The 23,581-nt window shown below is 48.1% G+C and overlaps 1 protein-coding gene across 9 annotated transcripts; it reads right to left on the reverse strand.

Moving 5' to 3' along the window:
• Positions 1-4,425: 4,425 nt before the first annotated feature.
• Tex35 (testis expressed 35) lies at positions 4,426-16,091 on the reverse strand. 9 transcript variants are annotated; one of them, XM_070034124.1, is made up of 8 exons: positions 15,959-16,091; positions 15,042-15,116; positions 13,318-13,374; positions 12,403-12,462; positions 10,033-10,094; positions 9,684-9,861; positions 9,316-9,359; positions 4,426-4,730 (listed from the first exon to the last, which is right to left on the reverse strand). In XM_070034124.1, exons 1-8 carry the CDS (start codon positions 15,992-15,994, stop codon positions 4,703-4,705), a joined length of 540 nt encoding a protein of 179 aa, XP_069890225.1. In that variant the 5' UTR covers positions 15,995-16,091; the 3' UTR covers positions 4,426-4,702. The 9 variants fall into 9 exon arrangements, 7 of the variants coding, with proteins under 7 accessions (XP_069890225.1, XP_069890224.1, XP_069890223.1 ...); XM_070034122.1 differs by lacking the exon at positions 4,426-4,730 and adding an exon at positions 8,755-9,009; XM_070034121.1 differs by lacking the exon at positions 4,426-4,730 and adding an exon at positions 8,755-9,012.
• Positions 16,092-23,581: the final 7,490 nt, after the last annotated feature.

The raw sequence follows: 23,581 nt of genomic DNA on the forward strand, positions 1-23,581 counted from the left end.
ACCACTTCCGGCTTTTTTTTTTTTTTTTTTTTTTTTTTGCTTATGTGGTGCTGAGGAAGCAAACCCAGGGTCTCATGCATGCAAGGGAATCATCATTCTACCACTGAGCCACCTTCCTAGCCCCGTGTGTGTGTGTGTGTGTGTGTGTGTGTGTGTGTGTGTGTGTGTGTGTGTGTGTGTTAAGGTAGCTGATAGTGCCAGAATAGACTTCCTCCAGAGTTGCTTTCTCTGCACAAATTCATAGCCATTTCAAACAAAGTGCTTTTGGTCATCACTTTTAAAAGCTGCTATTGACAAAGAGACAAATCACCTTTGAAGTAATCAGGGAGCAGACTGGAGGCTCCAGGGAGTCCCAGAGCCGCCAGAGCAGCAGATCTGAGGATGCTTGGCTAGCCCATTCGCATGGAGACTCATCATGCCTTTGAGTGGAAGAGGGGCTGGTAGAGGCTGAGCGTGAATGGTGGCCATCTGAGCACAGTCTCACCCACGCCCGCCCGGGGTGGAGCTGAGGCCTGTCACCCAGCAGGAGGTGGGGGGGTGTCAGAGAACATTATGCCAGTGATGTGAACAAGTGACACCTGTGACCTCCTCCTGGGCGCAGTCTTAGCCTCTCTAATTGCTCCACAATGACTCTGGGAACACAGGAGTCAGGGCCTGGGGCGGTGGCACCTGCGGTGGGTGAGCTGGGTGGAGCCATTTGCTCCTTACACTGTCATCTTTGGACGCTGAGGTCACAGGTGTGCGATGCCCGGGTACAAGGACTCAGCTCTGTTCCTTGAGCAGCAGTCCGAGTCCCAGCGCACACGGGTACTTCCTGTTAGAGCTGCACATGTCCCCTTTTCAAAACAGCTGTTAGTTGTTGCCTATTTGTGTTTTCAACCCTAGGGATTCAACACAGAACCTTGCATTTACTATACAGGTGCTTACCACTTGAGCCATGCCCCCAGCCTTTACTTGTTTATGTTTAGAGTTAAAGTAGAACAAAAATGATTTTGCTGCAGGCCTTGGCATGACTGGAGTCAGCCAAGGTGTCAGAAAGCCAGGCTGCAGCTGAAGGCCTTCAGGCCAAGGGACAAGGCAGGCTGGTCATTATCATCACAGTAGGGTCTTATTGTTCTGATTCATTGTTCTGGTACTGGGCATTGAACCTGCAACTTCTTGCTTAGCAAGCAAGCTCTCTACCATTTGTGCTAAACCTTCAGCTTTTATCATCTTCTTCTTCTTCTTTCCTTCTCCTCTTCCTCCTTCTCCTCTCCCTCCTCTTCCTCTTCCTCCTCCTCCTGCTCCTCTTCCTTCTTTGCCATTATCCTTAAGTAGTTGTACAAAGAAGTTATCACACAAATCAGTTTATGTGTACAACCTCCTCCTCTCCCCTTTTTCCTCCTCTCCTCCTCCTCTTTCCTTCTCTTCCTCCTCTTTTCTTAAGGTCTTTTTTATTTTTAAAGTCTTGTTAACTTTGCTCAGGAGAGCCTCAGATTTACAATCCTGCCTCTGTTTTCTGGGTACTTAAAATTATAGCTGTGTACCCATCAAGAACAAAGGAAGTACTTTGTTGTTGTTGTTGTTGTTTAATTGAATCTCTAGCTGTCAATCCTGGAGGTCAAGTCTTACCACATCCCCAGTCCAAGTCCCAGGGAAAGAGGTTCTTGGGGACGCTTTGTCTGGAATGTCCATCTGAGTCCAGTCCACTGGGTCTTAGATGTGTTGAGAAGGGCGTGTCATGTAGCAAGGAAAGAAGAGACAAGGTGAAGTAGCGTTCTGTTCCAGAGGAAGTGACATTGGGAGCTACAGAAAAAGAGCAAACTCATCAGCAAAGCTGGTCCACAGAGTGTCCCAGAGACAGCCGCTGTGGCTCCCTGCATCCCTGTATCCCTCGCCAAGGGCACACACAGCATCTGTTTGACAGCCAGGAAACCTGTCCCTTCACCACACACCTCCTTGTGTTGCCTCTGAGCCAGGCGACGGCGGTGGGGCAGGAGCACCTGGACGTGGGTCCAGGGATGGGCGGCAGAGCCGCTGCCTCATCCCCACACCGTGAGAACAGCTGTTGCGCAAGACCGCACCAAAGCAGCTGCTCATGATAACCTTTCCGAGTCCTCAAAACTGATGTCTTAGGTTGGGAGAGAACATCTCACCCCATGGGTCAACTGGAGCAAGAAACCCAATCACACATGCGCATTTCCCGCCATGATGTTGGTTGGACATCTGGATGGTGGTGGAGCTGTCATAGGATCTCCCCAAGGCCTGCTCGCTCCCGGAGGAGACCCCTGATGCTCCCCTGGGACCCGAGAGGCACATCTACAGGGGTACAGGACTGGGTCAAGAGGGCAGATATGTGAATCCCACAGGCTGGGCATCAAGTCTGACATACTGCATTTCCTGAGCACCTAACCAAGGAGAGGGCCTGAGGAGGAGGAGGAGGGGAAGGAGGAGGAGGAAGAGGAGGAAGAAGAGGAAGAAGATGATGATGAGGGGGAGGAGGAAGAAGAGGAGGAGGAAGAAGAGGAAGAGGAGGAGGAGAAGAGGAGGAGGAAAAAGAATAGGAGGAGGAGGAAGGAGAAGAAGAAGAGAAAGAGGAGGAGAAAGAGGAGGAGGAGAAAGAGGAGGAGGAGGAAGAGGAAGAGGAGGAAGAGAAAGAGGAGGAAGAGGAAGAGGAGAAGGAGGAGGAGAAGAGGAGGAGGAGGAGGAAGAAGAGGAAGAAGAGGAAGAGGAAGAAGGAGGAGAAGAAGAAGAAGAAGAAGAAGAAGAAGAAGAAGAAGAAGAAGAAGAAGAAGAAGAAGAAGAAGAAGAAGAAGAAGAAGAAGAAGAAGAAGAAGAAGGAAGAAGAAGAAGAAAGAAGAAGAAAGAAGAAGAAGAAAGAAGAAGAAGAAGAAGAAGAAGAAGAAGAAGAAGAAGAAGAAGAAGAAGAAGAAGAAGAAGAAGAAGAAGAAGAAGAAGAAGAAGAAGAAGAAGAAGAAGAAGAAGAAACACAGATCATGTGTGCAGAGGAGAGATGTATATGGATCAGGAAGGATGAGGACATGGGAAATGTCTGTCAATGGGCAATGACCTAGTCACCGGGTATCTGAGTTGTTGTGTGGAGACACAGTGGAGGTAAGAAAAGAGAATGAGGTGAGTGAGGTGAGAAGGTGGGAAGACTGAAGGCAGAGTGGAGCATACAGACAAGAATGGGGAACCAGTTCCGAAACGCGAGATCCTACACAGAGGAGAATGAGTCTTACCTGTCGCAGTGGGCACTGCAAGTGTGTGCACAGCAGGCTGGAGAGGAAATCAGCGGGCTGGGACGGACTGTCTGGCAAGAGCCGCCATACAGATTTCAGGCGGAGAGACCACCAGGGCTGGGAGGAATGGGATGAGAGCTGTTGCAAGTAATCTGAGGTCCAGATACTCACAGTAGGGGGTATCTGGAGCTGGGAAATGAGGCAATAGACGTTGAAAGGTTATGAAGATTGCATTGCTGGGCTTGGACTGCTGGGAAGGAGGTGGGAAATGGCAAGTTTGAATGAAGAAATGGCACCCGTGTCAGAAATAGGAAATGTTTCCCCCATCTGTACAACCACACGTGCATCAAACGGCCAAAGCATGGGCTTATCAATGAATTCGATGTAGCCTCTGCCCCCTAAGGAGCTGCATGCTCTTCTCCCAGTCTCAGCTCGGGTAGAAAAGCCTTAAGAGCCAACAAAGACCATGAAGGCTAGAGCTCAATAGCAGAAAGTAAGATCCATTGCTCATTGTACCGAAGACCTTGTCTATGACGGGGGTGCTGTTAGAGGAGGTGACAGAGGGATATATGGAAGGACGTAGACGGAAGGACATTTCGCTGCAGCCCTGCTACCTTTTAGGTACTTTTACCTCATCTCAGAAATCCTCAAAACAGCCCTAAGATCTCTGGGAGAGGAGTGCAGGGACCAGCTGCTCAGGGTGGGCCCTGAGCTCTCTGGCGCTCCAGGTTTCCTCCTCGCTGTCAGACCCAGGACACCAGGTGTGGACAGGCAGACAGATGGGCTGAAGAAAGCCCTGCTGGAGAAGGAAACCCAACTTTTGCTGCTCCGGCCATCTGAAAGCTGAACAAGGACGAAGGTCCCTGTCAGGACGTTGGGCAGAGACGGGATTGCGGGGCACAGATGTGGAGTCTATTTTGGGATGTGTTGAGTTAGACAGGCTTGAGCGGCCCCAGAGACCCAGGGAGATCTAAGCGGGAGGAGAGGTCGGGCTTGAGTCCAAAGCTTGAGGTCACCTGCCAGAGACAATGAACTTGAGACCTGTTCAAGTTCATTCTTCTTAAGAGCCAGGTTTGCACTCGCTCCTCTCAAACCCATTTCTATTCCCATCTCAGCCAGCTCCTCTGGTAGGAATAATAAGCGGGTAGATAAATGTTAATGAGCACAGGAATAGGAGAAACATTTCTAATTAATCAAGTTATGATTGTGCACACCTAATCAAAACTATTATTATTATTGTGGGCATGAAGGACAGGACCCGGGTGCCTTGGGTTTCAGGGTCACATGAGCTTTCCCTTGTGTTCCACATGAGTCTTCTTTTCCCTGTTAATGAATGAATCTAAACTTGGCCGGGAGGGTCTTCATTAATTTGCCTTTGATCTTCTGATCCTTGAGGGCTGACACTGATTGGATGGTACATGGTCATTCACTGAACAGCGAGTTCATTCCGGGGCCCCAGTGTGAAGAGAGAGACTTGATTTCTAGCTTAGGTCTTCCAGAAGCAGAGCCCTAGAAACAGTGAAGAAACAGGGAAAGCTTAGCTGTTGTCCATATTAAAGATGTAGCCTGAATGTTCTTGTGCTTCCAAAATTACACATGCAGAAACCCAAGGGGATGTATTAGCAAGTAGCACCTTGGGGAGGTGATTATACCTTCAGGCTGAGTTCTCGTGAATGAGCTAGTTCCCTATTAAGAGAGACCCTTGCCCCTTCTGTCGTGTGAGGATGGGAAGGAGTCTCCATCTATGAACCAGGAAACAAGCCCTCACTCGATGATTTTTGGTGCTTTCTTCTTGTACTGTGGGAAACAGATTGGTTGTTTACGAGCCATTTAGTGTGTTGTCGTATTCTTATAGTAGCCCAAACTGACCAAGACACTGGAGGAGTAATGAAAAGAAACAAATCAGGGGCCAGGAATGGTGCTCACACTTGTAATCCCAGTTACTTGGTAGGTGGAAATAGAAGGATCAAAGTTTGAGGCCAGCCTGGACAAAAATTTGTGAGATCTGTTCTCAAAGAACAAGCGAGGCATGGAGGTACAGGCCTAGAATCCTAACATAGGCAAGAGGTGGAAGTGGCAGAATTGTAGTCAGAAGCCAGTTTGGGCAAAAAGCATGAGACTCAACCTGAAAAGTAACAAAGCAAAGAGAACTTGAGGCCTGGTTTAAGTGGTAGGCCTAACAAGTGTTTGGCACTGAGTTCAAATCTCTGCATCGTCAAAAAAGATTAAGGCTGGCAAATCAGGAGTCCAGGGAGTCCAAAAATACAAAAAGGCTTGCTAACCAGGGTCAAAAACAGGGACTAGTCAGAATAATCACTACTAGAGGAGGATGAATGGAAGGCTGGGCTGTCTGGAGGTGACTAGCTTCCTTTCAGGAGAAAAGCAGCACAGAGGCCAGCTTCAAAATGGCATCCTTACATCTCAGTTCCTGAGTAGCTAGTATTACAGGAGTGAGCCATTTGTGCCAGTCTTTATGTCTTTTAAACATGAAATAAGTGTACAGGAAGGAGATGTGCACATTATCCATTGATGTGTATCAAGCTACTCCAAAACTTAGTAATATAAACCTAGTTACTATGTCACAGTTTGTCTTGGATTTGGGAGCAGCAGCTAAGTGAGTCACCATGGCCCAGGGTCTGCCCTGAGGCTCAGTCAACAGATCAGCTGGGCTGTGATCATTTCTGGCTTGATTAGGGCTGGAGGATCTATTTCTAATAGGGCATCCTCAAATGACTCTTGGGAGGTGTGGTCTCTCATCATCAGTCATCAGCCTCTTCACAGGACTGTTTTGATGGTTTTACCACATGATGGCTGGCTTCACCCAGATGGAAGCCATTGTCATTTATGACTCAGAAGGAAGGTAGCTCTGTGGTAGAGTGGTTGCCTTGCATACATGAAGCCTTGGGTTCGATTCTTCAGTACCACATACACAAAAAGCAGGAAGTGGCGCCATGGTTCAAATGGTAAAGTGCTAGCCTCAAGCTGAAGAGCTGAGGGACAGTGCCCAGGCCTAGAGTTCAGGCCCCATGACTGACAAAAAAAAAAAAAAAAAGTAAAGTACATAATGTCTGATTCATTAGTTCCCATGTTAAGTTCTCACTCAGGAATTGGGTTCTGTGTGTGTGTGTGTGTGTGTGTGTATGTGTGTGTGTGTGTGTGTGTGCACATGCTTTTTGCTCAAGGCACATGCTCTACCACTTGAGTCACAGCTCTACTTCCAGCTTTCCTGGTAGTTCATTGGAGATGAGTCTCATGGGCTTCCCTGTCTGGGCTGTCTTTGAACCACAATCCTCAGATCTCAGCCTCCTGAGTAGCTGGCATTACAGGTGTGAGCTACTAGTGACCAGCTGGAATTGGGTTTTCAAGGAAATACTAGTAAGAGTACCAAAGAGTCTTGTGAAACTATTTAAAAACTATCACCCACAAAACAGGGCAGCATTTCCAGGTTGGGAAGTTTGGTAGTTTGATGAGAAAGACAGGGTCTGAGAGGTCCACTGTGGTAGGCAGCATAATGTCTTCCCAAAACAGCTGTGTTCTAATTCCCCGAACCTATGACTATGTTATATGGCAAGTAAGAATTTTAGGTTGCTAATCATTTGAGCTTAAAATAAGAACATCATTCTAGATTAACTAGGTGGATTCAGTGTAGTCACAAAGGCCTTGAAAAGTGTGAACAAGAGACAAAAACTCAGTGTCAGAATGGTGCAGTATATGTGGAAGACTTCACTGGCCATTGCTGGCTTTGAAGATGGGAAGGGGCAATTAGCCAAGGAATGTAGGCATCCTACTGAGTCTGGGAAGAGCAATGAAGCTGCTTCTCCTCAAGTCTCCAGAAAGAAAGTTGTCCTTTGTGATAGTATCTGGGCTTTGGCCCAGTGAGATGACCCATTTCTTGTTGTCCTCTAAGCCATTAAACTGCGGTAAACCCATTATAGTAATAATAGGGAATGAATACAGGGATAGATTCATTCATTTTTCTCTCATTCCTCATCTATTTCTGTTCTTAGTAAAGGCTTATGATTATTCTACTTATGCTTTACTGATGTTTGTTGTCTCTTCTTAAAAACCATAAGCTCCCTGACATTGTGATATTGTCTTTTTTGTGTTCTTAAAACATGTATTTGCCGAGAAGGTGGCTCAGTAGTAGAGTGCTTGCCTTACATGCATGGGGCCCTGGGTTCGATTCCTCAGCACCACATAACCAGAAAAGGCCAGAAGGCACTGTTGCTCGAGTGGGTAGAGTGCTAGCCTGGAACTGAAGAGCTGAGGGACAATGTCTAGGCCCAGAGTTCAGGCCCAATGACTGACAAAAACAAAAACAAAAAAAACAAAAACAAAAACAAAAACAAAAAGCCCCATCTATGGGAAGTACAAAATGCATTGCTCGTTACTATATGTTGTGGTTTGGATATGACGTGTCTCCACAAAAGGCTTGCAAGGTTGGCTCCCCAGCTGGTGGTACTATTTTAGGAGGTTCTGAAAGTAGCCGAGCTGAAGATAGTGCCTGATGTGGAGGCTGTAACGTAGCCCCGACTTTCCTCCATCTCTCTGCTTCCTATTGGCTATGGCATGACGAGCCACCGCTGCCACATCCTCCTGCCGCCATGTTGGTTCTGCCCAAGCTCAAAGGCCCAACTAAGTAATCACGGACTGCTTCCTTTGAAACGGAGAGCTAAAATAAATGTTTCCTCCCTTAAAGCGGCTCTCAGTTTTGGCCAGGGCTACATAAAAGTAACACACACGATGTCACTATTAAGAATTAAATTGTCTCAAAGTGGAAGCAGTCAACTTAGGAAAGAAGTGAAACAAGAGCTGGTGTGAATGAATGAATTCTTCCTCCTCAAACTGAAGTCAAAGAACCACATCCATGGCAGGATAGTTTATTGAAATACTATTTATTCTGTCTTTCTTGTGATTTCAAATTAGTAGCCAGCTTCACTTCCTTATGGTTGGGGACTCCTAGCCAGACCAGTGGGAGATTTGTAGCCACTGGCTCATCTCCAACTTGTAAAAGCCTAAGGCCTTTGAAGGGTTATTGCTCCTTTGGGGTGGAGGGAGGGAGAGAAGTCTTTTAAAGGTAAGGAAGATGGACTCTTGGAACCAAAGGAGGCCCCCAAGTTTTATGGTTAGCAGGGATCTGCATCCTGTTTGATGATAAGGCCTCCAGGAGGAGGAGGGCAGGTCAGACCTGAGACTTGAAAGTTCTATGACTTATCTATGAAGCGCAGGCCCCGCACACATTTCAGTAGTCAAGAATGTGGAGGAATTGGGGAGGATAGTGGGAAGTCTCTCCTTGAGATGACACAAAATGGCACCCAGTATCTTCTGGGGAATATTGTTAAAACCAAATGGAAGGAGAGGGGGAGAGAGAAGGGTATGTATGTTGGAGGAGAAAACCCTAGAATAACCAAGATGGAATGTCTCCATACCATCCAGAAGAGGAAGAGAGGCTGGAATCTGAAATCTACTGATTTTGAAGAAAGAAAAAAAAAAAAGTCCACATTATGACCTAGTATTCAAAATGGTGACACTCTTTGGCTTTAAAGGAAGATGTTTAATGTCCGGGAAGGTCTGGGCAGGGCTGGTATTTAAGAAGGCAACAACAGGCCCTTCACCGTGCGGCTTCGGGAGTGGGGAAGAGGATGAAGCAGAGCTGCTGGTAGGTGCTGTGGCTGAGCTAGGTTGGAAGCACGTACTCCATCTCATCGGGGCTGAGGTACAGGTAAATCAGAAGGCAGCTCCAGATGCCAAGGGAGAAAAGGGCGCCCAGACCCGGTGTGAAAGTTTCCTGCTAGGTGGGAGAAAGGCAGGAACCTGAGGCCAGGTCAGATCTATCACTGGGGCTGGGGGGCCCCCCTCCCCCCCATGGGAGCCCCAGGGCAGCAGCCTTAGCCTTATCCTCCCAAGTCCTCCTTCCTGGAGCCACATTTTCTATGACTGGGCGGTTGTACTGCATGGCACAGTGCACTGGTGGTCCCTACTTCCTGTATAACCACACGTTGGGAGAGCTTTGCTAGACAGGCCGCTAGAGCATGTGAGGCCCGCTGGGAAAACAAAGACACCCAACTGGGAGACCTTGTATGGATCTACCTACCCCTGATTGTAGTTGGTCTTTAGAGCACACAACAAACATTTCTCCTGCAGAGGACAGAAACGGCACAAGAAAGATCATTTTCCCCTGGTCCAAGATGGCCAGCCTGCTGGACCCCTCATCGAGCCTCGCTATAGGAAAGGACAGAATAATACAGTGGAACTTGGGAGCAGGCAAATCCGGGGATGACCTACATGATCATGGCTTAGGAAGCTCCACAATCTAGAAAGCAAGGTGGGTAAGGAAGGCTCCAGACTAGGGAGGCATCCCAGGGCCAGCAGTGGGTGGCATGGCCCCTTCAACAGCACAGGTTGAAAGAAGAGGCGCCCAGGGCTCAGTACCAGGCCTGGCTGGGTGCAGGGTTCACTTACACAGCAGCTCCTGCACTGGTGCAGAGACTCCACTGGGTCCTTCTTAGATTTTTGGGAGGCCATCATCTTGTAAAAGCTCAGTGGGGCTCTTTCTTCCATCTTCCTGTGCCTGTGCTGAGACTCTATGTCGATGTTTCCCGTTAGTTCTTGGTGTTCCTTGGCTCGTCTTTGGAGGGGTCTAGGGGTTAGGGAGGGACCGAGAGTTGGGGAAGCCAGAAAACTGACTCCAAGCCATTGGAGCCACAACAAGTCTTGGAGGAATCTGAGTGTCCCCTGAACCCAGAGGGATTTGGCAGGGTGGGAAGACACTCTTGAGGAATGAGGAGAGACGGGTGCAGTTGCTACTTACAGCTTGTTGTTCTGTATGTTTATTAAGACATCCATCTTTTCATCCATATCCTTTTGCATTTCCTTCAAGAGAAAATGATGAGTTTTCTTTTTCAAATTTGTGTTATTATAAATCCTGTGCTGATTTTTTTGGGGCATATTTATACTGGCTTTTCCAATTTTTTTTTTCATTGTGAAAACTACTGTTAGCTTTTCCAGTTATTCTTCTCGGTTAAATTAGGAGAGGAGAATCTTAATTGCAAGAATTTTTGAGATTTCTGATGACATTTGCCAATGAGTCCATCCCATTTTTGAACAAATTTACACTCTGATTCCTACTTTAAGAACATTTCCATCTTGAAATGTTTGTTTGTTTATTTATTTAATGCAAATACTGGGGCTTAAATTCAGGGCATTAGTGCTGTCCCTTAGTTTGTTTATTTGGTTGTTTTTTCTGCTCAAGGCTGGGACTCTTCCACTTTAGTCATTCTCCTTTCCCCCACATCGACACACACACACTTTGTCTTTCTGCTAGTTATTTGAAAGGGATTTGTTCTCCTGAGCTGGCTTTAAACCACAAGCCTCAGTTCTCAGCCTGTCTAGGAGTTAGAATTGGTTGGTTGGTATGAGCCACCAACACACAGCCAATGTAATTCTTTAAAACACTTTTCTATATAGTTAAAGATTTAAGTGAATAGCTTCTTTGTGGTTTTACTTATACCTTGAACAATAAATACTACCCAAAACATCATAACGGTTTTCATTAAGTCACTTTACAGATTCTTTCTGTTTATAGGGCTAACTGGTCTGTATTTTTCTCATATAGTTAAAGCAGTGTTCTTAATATCATTATATAATCTTTTCCTTCTCCCTGCTATTTTTTATCATAGTTAAAATTTTAGAGAACTCCCTAGAAGTGCGCGGAGCATGCACTGGAGTCACCTGGGAAGATGTGAATGCTTTTGGTGCTTGGCCCTCATCTCTGAAGCTCTCCCTTGCTGTTCCGGGCTGTGCCCTGCGGGTCAGGGAAGGGCTCTGTTCGATATGAAGTCTTTGGGGCTTTTCTGCCCAGATTGGCCTCAAACCACTCTCATCCTAATCTCCAGATGTGGGCCTCTGGCACTCAGCTTGTTTTACAATCCTCCCAAGGGAGGATTAGTACTATAGATCATACATTCAGATGCCTCTATTTGTCTTATGACAAATCAGTTTGTACCACCCTGGTTTGATAACTGTGACTTTGTCATGAAATTAACTATTTGGTACGGCTAGAGTCTCCTTAAAGCTCTTGAAATTAAAAATTAAGCCTAACTTTATTATTATTATTTTATTATGGTGTTTTATCAGAGGGGTTACCATTTTATACATGAGGAATGAGTATACCCCTTTTTGGGCAATGTTACCCCCTTTCCTTTGCTTTCCCCACAAACTCTTGAAAATTTTATAGTTAATGCTCGTTTGTTTCTGTGTCAGAAGTTCTCAAACTTTCAGCTGAATAAGTTGGCCAAAGTTCCCTGAACCCAGAGACCAACAGGAATATAGGCTCCATTTCCTTTCTACTATCACAGGTGATTCTGAAACACTCAAGTTGGTGAACCTCTGTTCTGGATTCCAGATTATCCTCCTAGTGGTATGTGTGTGTGTGTGCACGCACATGCGTGTACACACGCCAGGCTTGGTACTTGAACTCAGAGCCTGGACACTGTCCCTGAGTTTTTTTGCTCTACCACTTGAGCCACAGCTCCACTTTCCAACTTTTTGGAAATTTATTGGAAATATGAATCTCACATGCTTTCCTGCCTAGGCTACCTTTGAATTGTAATCCTCATATTTTAGCCTCTTGAGTAGCTAGGATTGCAGGCATGAGCAACCAGTGCCTGCCTTTTTTTTTTTTTTTTAATTTAGAAAGACTCCTATAGGCCCTTCAATTTGCACAAGTTTAATTTTCAACTTGCACAAACTTCCAAGGCTCAGCTGAAGACTCCCTTTCTAAGGACATCTCTGTTAGGTTTCCTGAGTCACTACCCACTCATTACTGACAGTCTGCATTTTAGCTGGCAGTGATGTGCGGGTCTCCCAAGAGGAGACCTGGAAAGCAAGTTCTGGCATCTCTTTTTTTTCTTTTTGGGTCCGGTCTTGGGGCCTGAACTCTGGGCCTGGGCGCTGTCCCTCCGCTCTTCAGCTCAAGGCTAGCCTTCTACCATTTGAGCCACAGCGCTACTTCCAGCTTTTTTCTTTTTGCTTATGTGGTGTTGAAGAATCGAACCCAGGGCCTCATGCATGCAAGGCAAGCGCTCTACCACTGAGCCACCTTCCCAGCCCGGTCTGGCATCTCTTGACCAGTTTTTGGTCTGATACTCTGGCCCATGGAAGGCAGGAAGGAAAAGCTTACCCTCATAATTTCCACGAATTCTTGAAGTTTATCAAAATCCTTGTCCATTATATCCTTAATCTAATGAGGAAGGAAAAGCACACAGGGTGTGTTAGTGGGATCCATTTTGGGATCTTGGGAGCATTTTAAATCAAGGGCAGCAGACACAGCACAGGAATCTACTAAGTGTCCTGTAAAAGCTACTGTAGGGACTCGGGCACACCAGTCACCAAGCCACTCCCACCAGCATGGCTTAGATAGAGCCACTGCTAGGCATCAGGGTGGAGTGCGTGCCGGGAGACAGGCTGGTCAGTGATACCTTCTTGCTTGGTGATTCCCTTGTTCTCTAAGTGGCCAGAGGCAGCTACAACCTTGGGACAAGGGAGTTCTTGCTATGCAGCTGGCTCGTGGGAGGTGCGTGAGGAGGGCCCAGTTAGCCCTGATGCCTCCCTAAGTCAGCCAATCTCCCTCAGCCTTATCACTGCGGTTACACCACCCCAACCGTAACACCTTAAGATCAAGTCACTCGAAAACTGAGTTTAAGCAGCACCCAAATTAAAAACAAAAATATACCCAAGCTGCCCAACACTCAAAAGGAGGTTGAGGCTGAATTTACTTTGATTGCAATTCCTGATTGTCTTCACTATTCGATAAATATAAATACGTTAACTTCATAGTACTGGGGATTGAATCCAGACCTGGAGCTTGCTAAACAAGCATTCTACCACTTAAATCACACCTTTCGTCTGCTCGACTTTATTTTTTCTTTTCATTTTACTTTCAGCTTGGCTAACTTGGCCTGGGTTGCCTGTGAGCTGGGAGCTTCCTGTTTCCACTTCCTAAGATGCTGGGATTGCAGGTGTGTGCCACTACTCCATAGTGCATTTTTCTTGAGCCGTGCTGTCCCGCCACGGTATTCGAGCTTTGTCCCATTACCTGTTTAATCTCCTCCATTTTTTCTTTGAGCTCTTCCCTCACCTCCCTGAGTTCGTTCTGAGGAGATAATGTGGGAGAGAGAACGAGTGAAGAAATATCTTGGATGGGGTGGGGGACTGTTAAAGGAGGAAAGGGCATGGAATATGGCCATAACAGACACACACCTCCCCGAGGAGGGAAGAAGGGCGCCATTATGACAGAGGGACCAGGGGACCTGCAGGCATTATGGGCCTCTTGATGGGAAACCAAAGGAGCAGACCATCACTTCTTTCTTCTGGTGTCCTTCCCCTTAAGCCCACCCTGAATCTAGAAATAGAAAAGTCCTGATCGGTAATCTTCTAAAACGTCAATGTCCTAAATGACAAGAACTGTTGCTGATTATAGAAGAAAGTGACACGTCAGCACAGATTAGCTCCTGGGCCAGAAAAAAACAAACAAACAAGTTCTGACTTGTCTTTTCATTATGAAAAACCATGCATGCGGCAGTGGTAAAATGAGAATAAGGGATCCAGATGACCGTGGTTGGCTGCTTTCCTGATTTTGATCATTGCACTGTGGGCATGTTGAGATTTTTTTTTTCAAAGGAAATAAATGGACACTGAGAATTTGGAGAACACGTACATCAAATGGTTCAGAAAATACATTCAGCCATCCCTTGCTGCCCATGGAGGACGGCTTCCATGACCTGCCCTCTACCCCATGCAGGGCAGTGGGAGGGGAGCCTCAGATGCTTGCCCAGGCATAGGTCGCTGTTCCTCAGTGTCTGAGGTGTCCAATGTTGCAGATACTACATCCTGATATTAAATCATGTCACTCTTATATATGATATGTACATGAACTTTCATATATTTTTTCCCAAATATTTTCTATTTGAGGTTAGCTGAAGATGTGGAGCACATGGATATAAAGGGCTGTGTGTATGTGTGTGCGTGCTCACGCGTGCACACATGTAAGGGGAGGGAGGGAAGGAGAGGGAGTGGGGAAGAATGAAACAATCATAGCAGAACAGTGGGCTGGGAAGGTGGCTCAGTGGTAGAGTGCTTGCCTTGCATGCATGAGGCCCTGGGTTCGATTCCTCAGCACCACATAAGCAGAAAAAGCTGGAAGTGGCGCTGTGGCTCAAGTGGTAGAGCGCTAGCCTTGAGCTGAATAGCTGAGGGACAGCGCCCAGGCCCAGAGTTCAGACCCCATGACTGACCAAATAAACCAAAAAACAAAAAACAAGTAACAAACGGTAAGTAACATTTGGGAAATCTGGGTTCAGGGCATATTAGAATTCATCCTGTCACTTTTCTGTAAGTCTGCAATTGTTTCAAAAAAAAAATATATATATATATATAAAGACCTAGAGAGAAACCAGATGCCCATGGCTCATGCGAATAATCCTGGCTACTCAGGAGGCTGAGATCTGAGGATCATGGTTCAAAGCCAGTCCAGGCAGGAAAGTTCATGAGACTCATCTCCAATTAACTACCAGAAAACCAGAAGTGGCGCTGTGGCTCAAGTGGTAGAGCACTTGCCTTGAGCTGAAGAGCTGAGGGACAGCGCCCAGGCCCAGAGTTGAAGGCACACAACCAACCAAAAAAAAAAAAAAAAAAAGACCCAGAGAGAATAAAGTTGCAGCGCCACAGGTGCCAGTGGGGTCAGTGTTCCCGGGAAGCTGTGCCATGCACGCACGCTTCACATGAGTTAGCAGCCCCCGACACCGCGGCCTGCTCACTGACCTTTAGCTCCTGCGTCATCCCCTCCTTGGTGAACACACTGTCCTGTTTAGTTCCTTTGCAATTATATGTCTGAGGCTTGAGAAAGAAACACAGAACATTGGAAATGACAGATGTGGGCTGGGGTTGCAGGAAAACTCGCAGTGTCTGTCCCTCCCTGGAGACAGGACACAGTTAAAGCTATGGCCTAGTACCCTCTAGCCTCCTCCCTGAGTCCATTCTTGTTCCGTTCCCCTCCTGGTCCACGGGGCCTCTGTTCTTTCTGCCTCTTGCCCTGCCAAGTGCATGTCTACCCGGGGCTCTGTGCTGCCTCCTCTTTGCTCATCTAGCGTTCACAAAGGAAAATCTTTCCCAGCCGCCTCACAGAAATCAGCCACCTCTCCCGTCTCCCAGCATCTGCTCTTGGCAACCAGCTTGTTTTGTGGAGATGAGGGTCTGACTTCTTGCCCCAGCTGACCTTGAACCACAGACCTCCCCTCATCTCTGTCTCCCAAATAGCTGCCATTACAGTCTTGAGCCACCTCAGCCAGTCTATTCTCAGCTTCTAACCTTGGCCAGCCTCTCTTCTAGCTGAGCCAACTTACTCCCATCTGAGCCTCCATTTGCTCATGTATAACGCCGAGGCCATAATTATTTTTCCCTAATATTATTTCTGAGTCTTAGACTTAACTAGTGAGACTTGCTGTAGCCCAGGGCTGCGAGTTTCCAGGAGGAGCTAAAGTATTACAGCAAGGGATCCTTCTACCCCACCCTCTGAATCCCAAAGCCAGGCGTGAACCCCACACCCACTTTAAGCTGAGAGTCTACTTTGTGCTCAGACCAGGAAAGAAAAGCTGGATTGGCCAGAGCATTTTCTGTGTCCTCCTGGCCCATCTTCCCCTCAGTAGGAGGTCAGAGTGCCCACACCGCCCCTCATTTACCGTTTTTTTCTTCATTTCTGCCCTCTTGGCTGACATGATGGAAGAGGCAGGGTGTTCTTTACCTTCCCAACCACCCCACAACAACCTCCCAGGGACCAGCCACTGTCTTATGCAACTTACAGGCTGAGGTGAGGGAGGGTGACTACCTCTGGGGTGGAATCGCTGAGGTCACAATGCGCCAGGCCTCACAATGCAGGCTGGCCTGCATGTCTCAGCAGCTTGGGCCCCTCTGCTTTGCTACTGAGATGAGAGGCCCTGACCAGGTCCAAAGGCCAAAGTCCTTCCTCCTGGAGCAGAAGCTGTTCACCTGGGGACAAGGAGAGCAGGGTGGGGGCGACGCTCAGGCCTCATTTAAGCCTCATTTTGCTAATGTGCTCCTTTAAAACTGTAAAGTTCCTCTGACCAATGGCACAGTTCTCAAAGATCCCCAGCCACAGGGTAGCTGGGCCCTTTCTCCACTTGTTCCCATAGACCCTTCACAGGGCTGAGCAGACAACCATGGTAAAAATGACTGACCCCACCATAATAGCTCTGAGATATGATCAGCAGCACCTTCTCCTTCCCTCTTGCTTTGGCTTGAGCTCCTTTCAGACGTGCAGTGACCTTCGCTTACAGTTCTGTACACTGACTTCCAGCTCAGCACGATATGTGAGCTCGGTGGCCTATGTATTAGGTAGTGGATCTAAAAGAATCAGGGTCTCAGTGTGAAACTGCCTTGTAAAGAAATAAGTGAGCTGGGTGTCGGTGGCTTATACCTATTATCCTAGCCAGCTACTCAGGAAATTGGGATCTGAAGATCATGGCTGAAGTAAGTCCAGACAGGACAGCCCATGAGAATCATCTCCAATTCACCAGCCCCAACTGGAAGTGGAGCAGGGGCTCAAGTGGTAGGGTGCTAGCCTTAAAAATGAGAAAGCTAAGGAATCATATCCAGGCCTGAGGACAAGCCCTAGTACCTAGAACCAGAAAAAGGGGTGGGGGAGGAAGGAAAGAAGGAAGGAAGGGAAAGAAAGGAAGGAGAAAAGAAAGAAGAGAGAAAGAAACGAAAATGAAAGAAAAATATTATTAATATATATTTGAATATATATATATATATATGATTTATCATGTGGATAGAAATCTAATCACAGTGTTTACCTTGTCTCAGTATTTACCATTCATTTCCCAAACATATCTCTGTTGTTATGAATATTGTGCAGAAGGGCTGTGGTGAATCTGAGGGGGTGAGCCCCACTATTCTTGAGGGTTCTGGAGCCTCTGGGACTAGGCTGAGGCAGCTCTGCAGTGTTGGACATTGTTTAGTACCATTTTGTTATGGTGATGCCATTTTTGCCTGAAGAATGTCTAACCCCTTTCACAGCTTGTGCTGCGAAAACTAGGGCAAAGATCATGAGGCGCTCAAATATTCCGTCAGAGTTTGGGGAAACAGGGGCACCCGTGGGGTGTTCAAATTGATCTTTCAATTTCCTTTTCTTTATAAAGCTTCTAGCTTTTCAGTTTTGTAAGAATAATGTTGGGGAGAATTGTTTCTTAACTGGTTGACTTACTGTTTTTTGTTTTTAAAGAAAGGAAAAGCTGGGTACTAGTGGCTCATGCCTGTAATCCTAGCTACTCAAGAGGCTCATGGTTCAAAGCCAGCCCAGGCAGGAAGTCCATGAGACTCATCTTCAATTAATCATCTGAAAATCAGAAGTGGAGCTGTGGCTCAAAGTGGTAGAACACTAACCTTGAGCAAAAGAGCTCAGGGACAGTGTCCAGGTCCTGAGTTCAAGTCCCACAACTGACAGAGAGAGGGGGGGAGGGAAGAGGGAGGGAGGAGGGAGGAAGGGGGAAGGAAAGGGGAAGGGAGAGGGAGAGCGAATAACAACCAAATAAATAACAAGCAAAAAGAGATTTTATTTGACTGATTTGTAGACAGCTTTATTCTCTGGAGCAGCAGGTGTCTTCTTTCCCTGGCATTGGTTACTATGTGATTTCCAATCGTTTCTACAGGTAATACATCTAGCTTTTAAATTTATTTTCATTTTTATATTCTTTTTATTTTGCTTTATTTTTTTACATTGTTTCTGTGAGTAATCTATGTGTAGTTACTATCCTATGAACTCCTGATACTTCCATTTCAGGAACAGATTGTTGTCAACCTCTAGTGGAAAGTCACATCAAGTGTATTGTGGCTTTTCTGTCCTGCATACCCCCCATGACAGGCACATGCTTGCCAGCCTGCTCCAGACCCCAGAGACCCACTACTATTCCCACCACCCGTCGCAGCAGACCAGCCTGTTGTGTGAGATAATGCCAGCGTGCCAGCTTCCTGAGGCCCTGCTCCTCAGTGTGGCTCTCATCTTAACTGGGACCCTAAGAGAGCAGGGCAGCTATTTTCCATCTGCCTTTCTCAGCCCTGGGCTAGAAGGCTGTCCGCAGCTGCTGTCCCAGCCCTTTCCCGCCTCCTTGCCACACCTCTGACCTTGCCAAATTCCCTTTTGTCATGGAGTGATACCATGCTTTTGTCCTTGGGAACAATCCCATGGGCTCATCCTGGGAGAAGCTTTTGTCACATTCCTGTGGTGAACTCTCCCTGCCCTCCCCCCCCAAAAAAAAACCCCACCCCAAACCTCACATCTGACCGCAGAGAGTGCTGGGAAATGCGATCGAGGTTCTCCCAATAAGAGAAAATAGCTTGAGGGAGCAGGTAGCCAACCTCTGCTCTGTTTATCCTCATGCATTCCATCTCTTTTTATTCTACCAAGTGACTATGATTTGGGATTCTTTTGTTTGTAGTGTAAAAGATCTTGTCGCTTACAAGATCCAAAAGGGAAATCGATACTGGCCACGGAACTGTGATTCAATCTATGTCAACTGTGAACGGGAACACGTGGGGTAACGATGAGCACTTCTTTGTTGTTGTTATGTGACTGGACAATGAACCAGGATGCTGAGCCAGAGATCGTAAGGACAGTCCTATTGGACCAGGGCTTTGGAGTACAACAGTTGTAGGCTATCCCATACCCACTAGGCCGCAAGTGCCTCACCACAGGATGAATCCTCCTCCTCCTCTGCAGACACTAGCGTGTGGGGGCCCCAACGCTTCCCTGAATACTCCCAGCTCCTTTTTGGGGGAGTGGGGGTTAGGGTGGGCTCTGCTGTCCTCTTGAGTCCTTTCACAGACACACTCTCCAAGGGGTGGGCCCCAGTGCTGAGCCTCAGCCCTTCCCCAGCCTCTGGTCTGGGCCTCACCTCTCCAGCTCCTGCTCCCCAGCCTGTCTGCACAGCGTAGCTAACGCCCAACTGTAGGCCAAGGCTGCGGAGGAACGGCAGGCTTCCTTTCAGCAGGAGGGGATAGCTCAGGTAGAGAGAGATACTTACCTGTCCCGCTGCTAAGGAGGGACTTTGGTTTTCCTGGGGGCCTGTGGTGCTTTCCTGCTGGTCTTGTAGCAGACTGGCTCCCAGGGCTGAATGCTTTGTGAACTAACAACCATTCCTGCTCTCAAGAAGCTCAGTCTAGAGGAAGGAAAGAGAAATGCATGTGGAGTTTCCACCTGGAATGCTGAGTGATTCCTGCCTCCCCCCGGGCCCCTGGGGTGGGGCTGCCTCGCCCCCACCCCCTAATGCACTTCTGGGTGGGTGTCTCTCAGGGCTCATGCCACCTTTCATGCAAGGGACTTGCCCAAGAAGCCTGGGCAAACGTCAAAATAAAAAGGTGACTGGCGGTGTTTTCTAGGCTAGGATTGCCAAATTCTTCTCTGTCCCCAGAGATCAGCCCCCAGGCCCGGGACCCAGAAGGATCCTCCCACTGCTGAAGTCACCTGAGGACATCGCCACCCAAGAGAATCTCGGGCAGGACATTATTATCACTGATGGAGTCACTGTCCTCCCCCCCCTTGTTTTCCTTTTGCCCAATCAGACAATCTGTATAGTTCTCTTAGGGATGGCTGAGCACCAACAAAGGAGTCTTTTAGGGTTTGTTTTTGAAAAGGCTGGGCCTCGGAGAGGGCGGGCTCTGGGCATAAACAGGACACAAGGTTTTGTTTCCCCCAAGGAAGCAAGTGCCTTGTTCTCGCGTGCGCATGCTTACGTGGGATCTGGAGCATAGACCAAGGAAGGGGTGATGTCACTGGAGTAGAACATGGGGGACCATCTTCTGCCTGCTTCATGGTTTTCTGGGACCTGAGCTTGAATCATGGCCCCATTACAATACTTCCTATCCTGGAGTCTGTGTGTGTGTGTGTGTGTGTGTGTGTGTGTGTGTGTGTGTGTGTGTGTGTGTGTGTGTGTGTGTAAAAGAGAGAGAGAGAGAGAGAGACAGAGAGAGAGAGAGAGAGTGGAGTTTGAACTCAGGCCTTACTTATTTGGCAAGTGCCCAACTCCTCTGCAAATGCACCTGATCCTTTTGCTTTGTTTTGAGTGTATTTTTTTTTTCTTTTCAGATAAAGTTTCATGCTTCTGTCCCTGCCAGCCTCAGAACAAAATCTTCCTAGGCTCCTGATAGGGTGTAAATTAGACGTTGCCAGAGAACCACGCAGACATCTAGGTACAGAGAACCAAGAAAGGTTTATTTCTGGGAAAGGGGCTGACAAGACCCCTTCTTACAAGGGAGGAGTGAGGAGCAGCACCGGCTATGGTCTGAAGTGACTTATAACCTAGGAGGTTTAGGAGAGGCTAGAAGGGGAGGCAGGAGACACTGGTGTGGACGTGCGGGCCAGGGGCTTCATCATGGCAGACTAGGATTTGTGGCTGGTATCCAAATAGTAGATAAGGGGCCCTGCAGCTGCCCAGACCTGAAGGTCATTCTAAGGGGCTCTTGCTACCTTTTATGGTGGTAGCTGCCCCCGAGGAGTGCCATCCCACGGTAAAGGGGGCTGGAGGCTGATTATTTACTGCCTTTACTACATGGGCCTAGTGTTGCCTAGGAAGGGAGCCTGCTAAGCTGTGGAGAGGGGAAGGAGTGTCCTAAGCAATGGGAAGGGAGCTCATTTTGCTAACAGCTCTCATCCTGAGCACTAGGAATTACAGGCGTGTACCATAGTGCCTGGCGCATGTTGTCTTGAGATAATTATTTCACCTCTCTGAGCCCTAACTTTCTTCCTGTACAAAGGGGACAGCGTCAGAGTCTCCCTGGTGAGGGTGGGCAGGAAGGATCGCACAGCACAGTCTGGCCTGTGCACGCTTCTCTTCTCCATCCCCAGCCCTGTTCCCTCTGCTCCTCTCCAGTTCTAGCCCTTCTGGTCTCCAGGACTTGGGGCCTCACTTGGCTCTCCTTCATCCTCCGCTCTCCTTCATCAGCAGCAGCCCCAAACATGGTCTCCCTCCTGCCCCTCTCCACCTACTAATTGTCGGACCCTTGTTGCCTTGCAACAAGTTGCCAAGGGATATTTTTTCTGCTTTATTCAAGCTGAATCCCCAGCACCACAGGCAGTGACTAGCAAGCAGCAGGTACCAGTGAGTATTTGCTTAGTAAAATCCATCAGTGTGGACAACAAAGGGAGGAGAATAGAGACAAGAAAGAATTGCCCAGACCAGGTACAGCCTCTGTCAAGCCTGAGAACATTCCATCCATCTGCCAGCTCTGAGGGTTTTGTCCTGTGGCCCAGCCATGCTGCCCAGGGGACTGCTGCTGTCCCTCTGCACAACAGGTACGACCCCACCTGGGCCTGGGGGGGGGTAGAGGGAGGAGTGGGGCGCATCCCCAGGGCACCTCTCCTCGGAGGTTCCCAGGACCCAAGTTGGAGGGGAGACAAAATGGACAGAAATGATCGTTTTACAACCATCTTTCCAAAGGTGGGGAGGGAAGGAAGGAAGCATGAGGCTCGCTCTCCCTTCTTGCTGCCTGGGGGGCTCCTGGGTCTTGAGCTCCTCATCCTTCTCCTCATGGATACAGGCGCGCAGGCTCAGAGCCAGTGCCAAAAACAGGCCTCAGCTTCCCTGAGCTTACATCCTAGGGGTGTTTAGAGATGTTCATCAGGTAAATCACCAAGATCATTACAGAATTACATGAGGGGGGTCAAGGCATCCAGGCACTCCAGGACAGGGGCCTGCTGAACAGTGGGGAGGGCTTTCCCAGGCAGGAAGGCTCAGGCTGAGCCTCACAGGTAAGAGAACCCCAGGCCAGGGTGTGGAACAAGGCCCAGCGCTCAGGATTTGCATCCTTGGGCTGTGGTCAGAGTCACCATGAACTAGGAACCCTGCAAATGATGTGGCCCCAAGCTGACAGCCTAAGACTGGCTGGGGCAGGATGGATAACTTGGGCCAGATGGGCCGAGGGTAGAAAGAAGTAGAGAGACAGCTAGCTTACGGTGCTCATGGCTGAAGAACCCACAGTTTGCTGGGTGGCAGGAATGAGACCCTAGGGAGAAACACCTGGCCATCATAGGCTGATAAAAGGGTGGCACGAGTCCAGGGTCCTGGGTGTACACAGAGGGTGAAGATGGTGGTCAGAACCCTGGCCTGGCTAGCTTTTCAAAGCCATCAATTCCTAAAAATCAGTTCAGTAGTCCCCAGGCAGTCATTTTTAAAACAAAGAGAATGGAGTAATCTTAGTTACTCAGGAGGCTGAGATCTGAGGATCAAGGTTCAAAGTCAGCCCGGGCAGGAAAGTCCGTGAGACTCTCATCTCCAAATAACTACCAGAAAACTGGAAGTGGCGCTGTGGCTCAAGTGGTAGAGCGCTGGCCTTGAGCTGAAGAGCTGAGGGACAGCGTCCAGGCCCAGAGTTCAAGCCCCACGTCCGACAAACAAACTCTTTTGTCCCTTCCCCCCTATTTTTTTTCTTGGGCACAGGGATCCTTCAGCTGTCAGCGGCGGACATCTTGGACTCTGGTGGGTATAAGAGCTTCCTTATTTTGTGGGAGTGTCTGTCTGTCTGTCCTGTGCTGCCCAACTGCACATTCTCACCTGTCTGCATGCCTAGTGCCCAGGCTTATTTTCCTCTCCTACAACACCTGGCTTGAAGCTGCTTCTTAGTGGCCTGGATCATCCAGGATGCTCTCTGTCCCCACACATGCAGGGTATGGACCATAGACCCTTGGACCAGCTCTCCTTTGCCGGGATCATCGCATAAAGGGATGGAGTCGAGGGAGGCAGGGAGTGAACAGCATGATCTTAGAGTGTGGCGGGGGATTCCTGGGAAAAGTTTCTTCCTTCCCTATCTCTTTCTTTCCCAAACACATTGAGAATTGCTGATATGTCCTGGTGTGCGCTGGGAATATCATGATAAATAAGGCTTGTTCTTCATAGCCAAGTGGCCTAGGCCTGGTGGTGGAGACAGATTACTCAAAAAGTCTCTTTCCCCAGAGGGCTTTAAAAACCCTCATTCATGGGTGGAGCTGCGCATGTGTGAAAAGCTTCCTGAGTGACTCTCATAGAGTCACTTACAAGACTGATGTACAAGCAGAGCCCAAAGGGCTCACACCTGGGAGGTCCGCCCAGGGTTCTTGAGTCCTGCAGGGCTCTACCTCTGCTCCACTAGGTGACCTTGGCCATCCGTCATTTGGTTTCCTCATTTGTGAAACAGTCCTAGTGCTTCTGTCTTACAGAGCTGGAAGAATTCAGTGAACGAATGGCACATTGCACATGCTCAGTGAACATCTACTACCATGACTAAGGAAGGTGCACTGCAGCTTGCAGGAA

The sequence above is a fragment of the Dipodomys merriami genome, unplaced genomic scaffold (assembly GCF_024711535.1).
Source record: "Dipodomys merriami isolate MVZ:Mamm:240054 unplaced genomic scaffold, mDipMer1.0.p SCAF_24, whole genome shotgun sequence".
NCBI lineage: Eukaryota > Metazoa > Chordata > Mammalia > Rodentia > Heteromyidae > Dipodomys > Dipodomys merriami.

Excerpts from the sequence above, each read along its gene's own strand:
- Tex35 (XM_070034118.1), bottom strand. The coding sequence starts at position 15,994 with ATGTCAGCCAAGAGGGCAGAAATGAAGAAAAAAACG. Across the intron at positions 15,117-15,958 it reads CAGAAATGAAGAAAAAAACG|CCTCAGACATATAATTGCAA; the intron begins GTAAATGAGGGG and ends TTCTTTCTCAAG. Across the intron at positions 10,095-12,402 it reads AATTCGTGGAAATTATGAGG|GAAATGCAAAAGGATATGGA; the intron begins GTAAGCTTTTCC and ends TTTCTCTTGAAG.